We start from the raw sequence: 13,044 nt of genomic DNA on the forward strand, positions 1-13,044 counted from the left end.
AAATCCATCTTAACACATTCTCCACCTCTGTGGCCAACATCATTAACCTATGAGATAGTGGGTCTCTTAGGCTTGGGTCTCTCCTCATCCATACTCAAGACCAATTCTGGCTGTGTTCAGGTTCAAGGAAGGGTCTACACTTAAGCAATCACCTCAAGACCAACTTGCCCTCGGGCTGCTGGCTTCCCATGTCTATTAAACTTCACTGTGGGAAACACAGCCGTATATTGGTGGGACCCAGAGCTTCCAGAGCTGAAGGCTTCTGCTGTTAATTTGGCTCTACCACTCTCCAGCTGTGTGACCTGAGGTAAGCTGTTTAACCTGTCCGAGTTACGAGTTTCAGTATCACTCAGACGCCAACATCATCTGGTTCTTACTAGAATTAAAAACATAACTCAGGTGCCAATTGAAGTAACCTGTGAACTTTCAAATTTAAGTAAAATGAACTCAAGCTATGATTTCTGCTAATTTCCAGAGGCTTGTGTATTCTTTTGCCGGGTCATCTCTGGCTCTGAGTCTTAAGTTCTGCTGAACAACCAACCTCCCAAACATCTCACTGCCACTGCTATTTCTTTCTTTCTTTTTTTTTCTTTCCTTCTTTCCTCTTCTCTGGAATAATTTACATACGATTTTTCTTGTAGCATATATTTGTATTGTGCCTTGAGTCTCTCAGTGTGTTCTTTTTGTTTGTTCACTGTGTTTGAATGAGTTGGGTTTTTCCAGGACACTATTTACAGGAGGAGACTCTGCAGGGTGAAAAGAGGCCAGGAAAGCCCTACAGTTTTGAAACTTAAGAGCTCTTTTCTGTTTCCTTCCCAAGTGGTGCTCTCAGCCTGTAAATTCTTCCTTTGCCTCCCCAGTCCTGACTGCCAGACCTGTGCTCGCCAGACCATTTCCTGGCTGCTGCCATTGAGATGACCTCCTCACTGTTAAGGATGAGTTTTTGGCACTTTCTCAGAATTGCTGTCTGGGGAAGTCCTTAAGATTTTGTGTTTTCTCTAGTCTTTTGTTTCGTGCTAGAGTTCAGTTCCATCTCAAACTGCTCAGAGCATTTCCTCCTCAGGATGGATCCTCAGCCTCCATCTGGGAATATATTTTTTCCTAGTGATTTCTGAGCTTTGCCACTTCTAGGGCCCCTCAACCTTCCCTACTCTTCTCTAGTCCTCTCTTTGCTTGTCTATGGTTTCTTGATCACTACTAACCTTTTGGAGTGTGTGAGCCGTCTCTGTTACATGATTTTTGCTGAATGTGCAGCTGGTGGGTTTTTTTGTTTGTTTTTAGTTTTAATTCTCCTTGGACAATTACAGTAGAAAATTAAAAACAAAACTACCACCATATTCATACCATAAGTTCCATGTATTTTTCCTACTTCTTTTCCCATTATTGTATTTTCATTTCCTTTCCCTGTTATACTTACACAAGGAAGAAAGAGTAAGACCAAGACATTCTGGGAAAATGGGAAACAATGGAACTAACATTTGGTGATAATTTCTGGGTGCAAGTGTAGGCTAAGAATTAAATTGTCTCATATAGTGACCCTATGGGCTGTGCTTCTTTGTCATTTTATTTTAAAAATTAGGAAATGAGCTGAAAAGGACTTAATAACGCTAGGGAAGTAAATGGTTAAGTAGCAGATCTGTAATCCTTTCTTTCTAGTTACCAGAGAACTTCCCAGGAAAGAAAGAACATGACCTATCAAATCACCTTGGAAACAAACATCTGTTATGACAAGAGAAAACCTCAGAAGCTGCATTGATAGTCACAGACTTTTGTTTGATTCATCTTTGCCTCATGATTACTTTTATCCTTGAAGATACTAGTAAAGTTTGAAACCAGGCAAGTTCTATGCCTTATATGAGTCATTTCTTATGTTATCTCATTGCCCGATGTCCTTCAGCCAGTAAGAGCAAAACTGAAATATGTTCTTTGTCATTACTCTGATTCACATATCATGGGCAGTTGGGTTCTTAATTGGGTAAGGCACACCAAATTCAGAATGGATGGAATTCAGAATAAAGGAATAAATAAATAAATTTTTATTAATTAATAAATTATATTAAATAATATAAATAAATTAAATTCCCCTAACTGAAACCTATTTTCCTATTCTACCAGTCTTAGGAAGCTGAATACCATATAATCACACTCCATTATAATTAACCTGCTATAGACCGAATAAGCTAGGGGTAGGTAAGTACCTGCTCCTATTTACAATAACCAGCAGTTGAAACATCCCTTACCTCTGCTGTTTTCCACAAGGCAGAGCATAAGACAGCCAGCCTATTTTCTTCCTAACACAGGGAAGTGTTGGAACTTAAAAACAACACTTTGCAAAGGTCTGCAATGTCTTCTCTAGGCATTAGAGTATATCTAACAAGTAATGGGTATGTCAGTGGGAGCAAACCAAAAGGTAGTCAAAGGGAAAACACTGCTGAAGAAGCAAAAGGATCATATTATTGAAATACTCTCCTTTCTGGATCATCTGGCCAGGGAGAAGAGAATCAGAAATACTTCTCCCCACGCCCTGGCCTTTTCTCACCTGCTTCTTTCCTGTACAGCCCCAGAACAAAGGTGATTGCTAACATGGCCTCTGGCATGTCTGCAGGTGTGGACAATGTTCTTCACAGAAACACTGCCAGACTATCCAGAAATATAGTTTAAATAAACATCTAGAACAATTATGCAAGTGTTTAAAACAACTGAAAAAATTCAAGAGGAATACTATTAATTTTTAAAATGTGCATGTAAAAGTGCTAGTACTTACCAGTGAAGAAGCAAATGCTCTAAAACTGACAGCGAGGACCCCATCAGACCACTCATGGGATACCAAGTCAAACTGGCCATACAGCTGGCCCATGGTGACAGATTTAGGATTTAACACGGTAATTTGAACCCTGTTTTCTTCCATAAGCCCCTTAATGGAAAAAAAAATCATTTACTATTTTTTTTAATACGTAACAAGTTCAACTCTTCCCCAAACAGCCTTCTACAGCGACCCCTGCCACCAGTTTGTGACGCAAGCTATCAAACTGAAGAATTGACAAGGGAATAGTAATATTGAGCAGTAAAACAGGCCCAGGGTCTTCGCTTTCTTCTCTGTGCCTGTGGAGGGATAATATGTCTTCCTAAACTCAGAAGTAGCAGAAAGCTTATCATCTTTTGAAGCAGGATAAAGTTTCTGCCACCAAAGAAAGATTTTACCCCAAAAGCAGCAAGACTAATGTGAAGCTATAGCTTGTGTGCAGTGGCAAAGGAAGAGTGTCCATTTTACATCACTACAGTATCACTCCTAGAATTTTCTGGAATAAACATTTTGGACTTTATAGCTGGACCAGAATACATAGTCATAGCTTCATTTTCTTTGAAACTTTGTGTGGCACCGTGTTTATTTTTTGCAACAAAAACAATTAGTCCATATAACAATAAAACAACAGAACAGGAGAAAAAAAACACAAAAAAGAAAGAAGGGAGAGGCAAGAAAAGAAAAGAAATGGAAGGGAACAGAAAGAAAAGGAGAGGAGGAGAGGAAAGGAAAGGAAAGAAAGTAGCATGGAACTGTAAAAGTAGAAGAAAGAAAACAACAGTAAGAAGTGGCATATCAGTCTATGATAGTAAATATAAATGAATTTAAATTTCCCTATGAAAAGACGTCCATCAAACTGGAGAAAACAGAAGTCAAAGTATTTGCATTGTATAAAAGGTAAGTCACAGTGAAACCCAAAGTAATAATTAAAATTAAAGACATAAACAACTATATATGAAGGAGAAAAAGTAGAGATTGCAATATTGAAATTAGACATAGTAGATCCAAGGCAAGTAACAAGTAAATAATTTTATATTTGTTGCGGGAAAGATTTCACTTTGAAGATATAGTTATCATAAACCCAGATAGGTTACAGACATTGAAATACATGAAGGGAAAAGTATTATAAAAACAAGAAGGGGTAGTAGGAAACACAATATTAGTTGGAGATTTAAAATCGCCAAAATTATGGTAGGCCAAAAATGTGATAAGTGCATAAGAATTTTGAATAATAATAACAGCCTTTATTTATGCTTGTACATATGTATATAATATTGTAATTCTTAACATACATATGTATATATTTAACACACACATTCCAACTCAATACCATTAGCAGCCAATAATATAAATTTGCATTACAAACCTAATTATCTTGAAAATTAAAATATATTCCCCTAAAATATGAAAAGAAATCTTCAGCTTTTTTTGCTTTCATATTTTTTCTATGATGAACATTATTACCTTTACAATTAAAATCTTAAAAGAAAAAAAACAGAAGCATGAGAGGCAAATTTGTGGTGTATTTTTTTATATGCTGAACTGGTTAGCTGTTTCATTTTACTTTCTCTACAACTCATTTTGTCACAATTTTGAGTTGCTGTATTAAAGTATCTTTTAAATGACTTTACAGTCTTTCCTGCACAAAGCTGATTATAAATAACTTCATGCATTAATAACAATACTTACCTTTTCACATAGATCATTTAGCGCTCCAGCTAAGACACGATACGCACTGGTCTTTCCTCCAAATGGTTCGCCAACAATCATAAAACCATGACGGACAATCATCATTTCATATATTTGAAGAATCTTCTCCGAAAAGAATTTGGTCATTTGCAAATTCATGGAGTTACAATTGTCTTTGATAGCTGCCAGCAAATCATTGTAATCTGGTTTTGGTAATTTCACCCCAGGAAATAAATCCGAAGTAATTCCCTGATGATAATTTTGAAGTTCATATATACACATGAGCAGCATGATAAAATTTCTCTCATCATCATATATAATACTGATGTAAATAAAGCCATTAAATAATAATAGTTCAAAAATATTTTCACCGTTTTATAGATGTATGATTGACACACAATAACTGCATATATTTAAAGTGTATAATTTGATAAGTGAAACCATCACCACGATCAAGATCATTAACATGTCCATTACCCCAAAAAGTTTCCTTGTGCTCTTTTTAAATTTCTCTCTTCTTCATCTCCTTGCCCCTTCCCTCCTCAATCCCCCAGGCAACTAATGATCTGCTCTCTATTACTATTTTCATTTGCATTGCCTAGAATTTAATATAAATGAAACCCTACAGAATATGTACTTTTTCTTTTCTGGCTTCTTTCAGTCAGCATAAAAATTTTGAAAATTCATCCATGTCAGAGTATGTATCAATACTTTATTCCTTTTCAGTGTGGAGTAGTATTCCATTGTATTGATGTGCTGCAGTTCTTTAATCCATTCACCTGTTGATGAATATTTCCACTGTTTCCAGTTTTTAGCTATTACAAATAAAGCTGCTATGAACATTTGTATAGAAGTCCTTGTACAGGCAAATGCTTTCTTTTCTCTTGGGTAAATATAGAAGTAGAATATCTAGATCTGATAGTACATGTGCGTTTAACTTTCTAAGACACTACCGACCATTTTCCAAAGTGATTGTACTCTTCTTACATTTCCACCAGCAGTGTTATGGGAGTTCCAATATTTTGTAAGTTGAATCTTTTTCATTTTAGATTACTAATAGGTATGTGGTGGTATCTTATTGTGGCTTTATTTATATTTCTCAAGAATGAATACATCTTTTACATGTGCTGATTTGCCATTTGTATATAGTTTTTAGAGAAATGCCGGTTCAAATATTTTGCCCATTTTTAATTAGTTTGTCTACTTTCTAATTGTTATGGTTTTAGAGTTCTTTTATATATTCTGGATACATGTCCTGTATCAGATACATAATTTTCAAATATTATTTCCTGGTCTATTGCTTATCACTCATTATCCTATTGACTTTTGAAGAGCAAAAATTTTTAACTTTGATGGGACCATTTTATCAATTTATTCTGTTATGGATTATGCTTTGGATGCTGTACTTAAGAGGTCTTTGCTTAAACCAGTCACAAAGGCTTTCTCCTATTCTTCTGGAAATTTTATACTTTAAGTTTTATATTTAGTCATGATAATTTAAATTAAAAAATTAAAGGACTAAGAGTATCTGATTTCAAGGCTTATTATAAAGACAGTGTTTTTTTTTATGCATGGGCAAGCACCAGGAATTGAACCTGGGTCTCGGCATAGCAGGAGAGAAACTGTCAGTGGCCCAAGACAGCGTGTTTTGATATAAAGATGCACAAATCTTTATCAATGAAAAGAATAGGGAGTCCAGAAATGCACCCACAAATATGTGAGCTAATTCCCAAGAAAGGTATAAGGGCAACTCAGAGGAGAAAAGCTATTCTTTTCAACAAATGGTGTTAGAACAACTAGATATACCAAAATAATGAACTTCAATTCATATCTCACACCATACACAAAAATTAATTCAAAATATTTTAATCATATAAGTTTGTTATGCTTCTTTATGAACAAATGGAGAGAATTATGGTTTCAAATTTAATGTATATGACTATATAAAGTTGATTGTAAGGTCTAAGGAAAATTCCTCTATAAACTACTAAGGCTATTCTATAGGCATTCTCTCAACCTATGTGAGAAATATGACTATTTCTTTTTACTCTGAAGGCATATGTGAAAATGCAGAAGTGCTTAATGTGAAAGCAAATTTTGAGCTATACTTTAGAACTGATGAATTACCAGTTTACTCCTAAATTTCATTCTTTAAATGCTGACATAGACAAACTGGTCCCACCATCAAAGCAGTAAATTTCTTTGAGACAAAGGAGAGAAAAAGGCAACACAGTAGAGCAAGTAGGAGCTCTCTGCAACCCTGCTATTTAATTAGAATTACAGCTCTTTCACCTCTAGCCATAAACACAAGGCATTCGCTGTGTCTGTACAATGAGGATAACGATAGCACTTGCCCTATCAAGTCATTAAAAATGTTCAATAATTAATATTTGTAAAGCACTTAGAAGAGTGTCTGGTTCAAAGTAGGTATATGGTGTTTGCGAAATAAAATACATATATACATATATATCTTCTCAGATTGTTCAAATTATTTATGCTTGTGCCTGAGAGAAGCAGACAAGCCAGAACGTATTTGGTTTTCAGTGGCTCTCAATCAAGACCAGAACCCCTCACTCTCCCACTAAGCAGAGAGTGGGAAATGTGTTGAGGTGCCCTTCTGGTTGTCTCAGTAATTGGGGGAAGGTGGCAGAGATGCCAGATGTCCTGCAGTGCATGGGACAGTTTCACACAACAAGGAATTGTCCCAATTGAAAGTGCCAATTATGCTACATTTGAGAAACAATACTCAATAAATATTCGTTAAGAACATATCTCGTGGTATATATTTCCATTTTCCAGATAGATTTCATTCCTGGAAAATCTGTTCAGTGCATTAGTACCAGGAAAATGAGTGCAAACTTCAGGAAGACCATTTTAACCCTTTTCTTGTGATTTGCACCATAAAGTATTTTCAATGTCAGTTCTACGTGGTCCCAGTGAATAGCTTCTGATGCTGGACCACACACAGTAAAATGTCACTGTTCCCCTTCCGTGCCACAGCCATAATACCTTCTGTTTTCTTACGCTGGGAACTAACTGCCTGTACTCCAAGGCAGAGCAAGTTAAGTGTAAAATCAGACATTGGACAGAACACTCTCCCCTTGTAATATATTATTTCCTAAGTGCTGTTTTGACATAGTTTTGAGGCAATGGCTAAAAACTGTCAATTCCCCTTTGGGGGCAGTTTGCTAAGCCTGTAGCCCAACTGCTTCTTGTATCCAGCTTGAATACTTTGGTTTAACAACAAACTCACCCCGATTGCCAGGACACCCTACTGCCAAGAATCTAGAGGAGTCGCCTTCTTCCTTGATCCTGTGGAATTATTCAAAATACCAAGCTCACAGGAAGAAAACCTAGCTAACTCCACCCTGCTTGCCTAGGTCCCAGTTTGCTGTTACCCTCTCCCCAGGTGAAACCCCTGTGGTCTGGCATGGCAGCCTTCGCTCCTTTAGACTGTAAGTAGCAAAGACTTCTGTCTTTCATTAATCCAACTGTCACAGTGTTATGTTCCACCATCCAAAGGTCCCATAAACACCTAATATCTTGTCATTATAAAACATCCCTTGATTTTTCTACCTCAGATGAGGAAGAGGAAAAGAATGACACCAAATTATATTATGAAACCTTTAATCATAATTCTAATATTTCCTCTCAATCACTCATAATCTCATTCTGAAATGTAACAAAATTAGTAAACTTAATTCTGATCTTAAAATATCCTGAAAAACACCATAAAAACCATCACATTCATTAAAGAAATTAAGTTTATTTCTTTATTTCTTCAATCAGTACTTTAACAAACATTTACTAAGTACCTACTCTGTGCTAAGTATCCGGTGATATGTTAGACAAATTACTTTCATTTATAGAGCCTACCTTCCAGTGGAATTTATAAGCAAACATATTAGGTAATTTTTGTGTGTTATATTCTGCAGTGAAGAAAAGTATCATTTAAAGACAAGTTGTTGAAAAATCACCCAAAGCAATGAAGCTAGCTAATATGCTTCAAATAAAACATGGAATGATATGTTTCTCTCTATTATATCACTGCTTCCTCTAGTGGAAGTTTCTCATATGGAGCTTTGCAAACATAGACATTTCACAAATACATTATTATAAAATTTGGAGATATTGCAATAAAAAAATGTTCTTACCTCAAAGAGTGGTAAATCGTGGGCCAAAAATTTTGGTAGATTTACATCAATAATAGATCTAAGCAGCAAAATTTCTTCATTTTCATTTGGGTATTTCAGCTAAAAAAAAATATACTCATGATGATATCTGCATCTGCTAACTGCACCCTTCTGCTCTCATACACACAAACATAAAATGGCCCCATAGGCAACATAAAAAAATACAAAATGTTGCTCTTTTATATATTTGTTCCTTTCATTTTATTATATACTTTTAATATTAGAAACCGACATTTACACTTGCTGAATTTTCTTCTTGGCTATAATTAAAACCCATGGTGAGCTAACTACCTTTCACAGATGAGCTGAGTAAAGTGCTATTGGCCAAGAATTCAGTATAGTTCAAGAGTTGCTATTACCTTCGTTGTGGGTAGGAACTTGTTTGTTCTATGCATTCAAGACCAGAAAATAGCCATTAAAAGTGGGCAATCCTTTTTAAATGATGCACTTAAATTTAAAACATATAAATGTTCATTCACTGGCCAATTTTTTTTCAAGCTACTCAATTTATTTCATCCTTTGTTCTCCCTATTATTTTTTTGTTATCCAAATTTTTTACTCATCTGTCCATACCCTAGATAAAAAGAGCATCAGATGCAAGGTTTCCACAATCACACAGTCACACTGTAAAAGCTGTATCATTATACAATCATCTTCAAGAAACACGGCTACTGGAACACAGCTCTATAGTTTCACTTCCCTCTAGCCACTCTAATACACCATAACCTAAAAAGGGATATCTATATAATACATAAGAATAATCTCCAGGATAACCTCTCAACTCTGTTTGAAATCTCTCAGCCACTGACACCTTATTTTCTTCTCATTTCTCTTTTCCCACTTTTGGTCAAGAAGGTTTTCTCAATCCCTTGATGCCAAGTCTGGCTCATCCCAGGATTTCTGTCCCAGGTTGCCAAGGAGATTTACACCCCTGGGAGTTTTGTCCTAGGTGGAGAGCCGGGGAGGGCAGTGAGTTCACTTGCCATGTCAATTGGCCAATATTTTGATGGCAAGGATTTTTCTCTGAGTGCAGAGTTCTGCACCATTTTTCTTGCAAAAACACATCAATAATGCTTCATCTACGTCGTCAGTTTTATTCTGTTCTATTTTGTCTTTTTATGGAAATAATTTTCTTGAATGATACTTGTGAAATAATCTAAATACAATATCCTTTTAAATTTGGGGGAAGGAGCTTTCGGTCTTTTACATTTGTCTTATCCACACCTAACGAAAGTCATTTTTTTTGCATATCATCTTTACTGAAACCTTCTGAAATAATGAAATTAGGTTTAATAAAGAAAACATCCTTTTTCTTTTCACACTTATAGAATCAGCTTAGTATAACATTCAGTTAGAGTGCAATAACACTAACATATCTAATGGGCTTCAAAAAGGTTTGTACAATTATAAAAATGTCCTATCATCAGTTATAATAAGTGAGCCACACCAACAAACAAGATGTTGGGGGTAGGGTGGTACATGGGAATCCTGTATTTTATGCATGATTGTTCTATAAACCCACAACTTCTCTAATTAAAATTTTTTTTTTAAAGTTTGGGAACAAACAAGGTGACTCTGGGTATGGAATATCACTCAACTGATGGAAGCTGGAGAGGGAGGCAAAGCAACCTAATGCCCAGTGGTGGCACGTTAGTGGGTGGTGTATGCTGGTCAGCGTGCTCTACAGAGCGTGGAGACAGCTGGGTAACATGCTCAGTCAGTTAAGTAGAAACTTATATTAAATTCCAAAATACTTGTGATATATCCAAGATTTACTAAAAACATGACTTAATCCTGAACTTGTAGCACATAACCTATAATAAGGGTCATATAGTTAACATAAATTTGGACTCAAAATTATTTCTCTCAACTTGAACATTTCACTCCATCAAGCATTTAATTTTCAGAATCCTCTTCCTTTTCTCAAGAATCTTTCTGCCCAATATATTGCATGTTCCTGCCTAACTGGTCTTAACCTAACAAGGTCAGTGATGCCTGGCAGTCAAGTTCACTAGGCCTTTGGTTCATGTGGACATTGCCTTTGGTTCCAATTAACCACCTAAATTATGTAGCACTAGAAGTGTGCTTCATTATTTGAGAGGCTCTTATTTTAAACACGTTTAGAGTGTTTCTTGATGTAACAGAAACAAGCTTCAAAATATTTGGGCCAAAACATTCAACTACTCTAAATTAGCTTTTGATCGAGAATGATAGGATTCATTTGCAGGATTCATTTGCTGCTTAACTTTAATAGCTCAATTGCATAGCCCAGATTTCAGGAATGACAGACACAAGAACAATGCATTATGTTTCCCATTATCTGACCACAGTGTAATCCTGACACACTGGGTTAATACAAATCGTTGCTTCTAGTTGCTTTTGTTTACTGCAAAAAATAATGACTTGAAGTTATGTTAGGCTAATGTGATGAAACAGAATAGCGCCACTATATATCAGAATCCTTGATAACTTCATTATAGAAGATAAAAATGCATTCTGTTGTCCTTTGTCATATAGGATATATTTTTAAATCAGTATCTTCTACAAATCATGAGCATGAAAACTCTACAAACTCCAAGGTCATGCTTTGGTGCATTTTGCTATTAGCTATAGCTTATCTTTATTTCACAAAGATCTAATTGCTGTATGACTGTATTTCATGATTCCGCAAAATGCTTCCAATGAAAAGTTAACCAAGAGTAAAAGTATTTGGGTTTTCATCTGTACAAATATGATTAATACCATTTTAAAATGTAAACATTATATTGCAAGTTTCTTACAGTTACTCAACCGTTTGCTTCAACTGTGTAACTATATTATGTGGCAATGTTTGTTCATATTCATTAGTTAGATATTATTTCCTTTAGAGCTATACATGATCATAGACACTGAAAACTCTCAAAATATTTCTCAAAAACAAGCAATTTTATTCCTGGGTAGTACCTAGTTTCAAATATTTACGATTATGGAACAGAATTCAAACTACTAATAATTACATGTCTATGTTTTTACAAATCAATACAAGATTTACTTTTTCATATGTGCTAACTAATCAACAGTTTTTTTTTAGCACAATAATTGTATTTTATTTGTTCAGTTGATGAAGCCAACCAGTTACTTGGAGCTCTGTGAGGATACATGGTCCTGGGGTTTATTAATGGGAAATCTATGTGTCAGAAACCCCTCAGTTCTCTACCTTTAGATTCCCAGCGGCAGTGAGCACAGACTTCACGGCTCTCATTCCATAGTCATAGTGATGTTGAGATGACAGCTGCTCTGAGCATAGTCGATATGTAGCCACGATTTTTACTGACAGCGGCCGAGCAGTGACAAACCCACAGGAGTACAGGACTATTTCGGCAATCATGGCATAGTCAGGCACCATCATTGCTACTGTCCGAAAGAGAGCCTAATGGCAAGTAGAAAAGGTGGTTTGAAAAAGGCCATCACAAAAATAATCCTTCCCTTTATTTCTAAACATATTACAATTTTATAGCTTTTTTGCAATAACATTAATCACAGATGAAATAGATGAAAACATTAAAGAGTTTGATTCCTATTGTTATATAATCAAATATATCACTAACTTTTTGCATTAAAAAAATGTTCCCTTACATTGTTTCAAATGCACTTTCAAATTTCTATCAGACTTAGAGCTTTGGCAAATTATTAATTCATCAAAGTATTAAGTGGCGAGTATTTTATATTCTTCAGAAGAGGTAATATGATACAAGGAAAAGAATCTCAGACTCAGATTTTCATTTGGGCTGCTAAGAACATGCCTGGGGTTAGGAGACTGGGCTTTCTAGAGGGGCTTTCTATAAATCTAATTAATTATATAATTTGAGGTTCATTGGGTAACCCCTAATAGTATGTTATATAAATTATATTTTTTGAGATATTCATAACCTCTTTGAGTCTGCAGAAGCCATATCAGTCTTTTAGAGACAATAAAAGAAAGAAAACTGGAAATGTCATCCATAATTATTATTAGAGCCAAACCAACTTCTCAAATTGTAAGGATTTATTTTTTCCTAGGGTTATTTTAAATATTGTGGGACAAATAAACTTCGTGTGATGAAAAAGAGAAAACTGGACAGATTTTAAAAGAATAAATAAAGAAATTTGAGTTCAGAATATCTGAATGGCCCAAGATTCACTGCAATGGCTCATGTAATAAAGCATGACTTGTATTAAAGATAAGGAAAACAACAACAGTCTAGAAAAAAGGAAGCACCTATGGTGAATGACAATCATATTCAGAGTAGATTATAAATGCCTCTGGGAATGAGTTGAGTTACTCAAAATGCAAGGCAGATAGAAATATAAACATCGTGCATAAGTGATCTTTTATGACTC

The 13,044-nt window shown here is 35.3% G+C and overlaps 1 protein-coding gene across 1 annotated transcript in view; it reads right to left on the reverse strand.

The window, feature by feature from the left end:
- The window catches only part of DNAH7 (dynein axonemal heavy chain 7), a 339,933-nt gene that overhangs the window by 199,785 nt on the left and 127,104 nt on the right, over positions 1 to 13,044 (reverse strand). The window contains exons 28-31 of the mRNA XM_077154513.1: positions 11,882 to 12,094; positions 8,647 to 8,745; positions 4,493 to 4,741; positions 2,765 to 2,914 (exon numbers count right to left, since the gene is read on the reverse strand). Of these exons, the coding sequence (XP_077010628.1) occupies positions 2,765 to 2,914; positions 4,493 to 4,741; positions 8,647 to 8,745; positions 11,882 to 12,094 (711 nt within the window). The remainder of the gene's footprint in view (positions 1 to 2,764; positions 2,915 to 4,492; positions 4,742 to 8,646; positions 8,746 to 11,881; positions 12,095 to 13,044) is intronic.

This window comes from Tamandua tetradactyla, chromosome 3 (genome assembly GCF_023851605.1).
Source record: "Tamandua tetradactyla isolate mTamTet1 chromosome 3, mTamTet1.pri, whole genome shotgun sequence".
Lineage (NCBI taxonomy): Eukaryota > Metazoa > Chordata > Mammalia > Pilosa > Myrmecophagidae > Tamandua > Tamandua tetradactyla.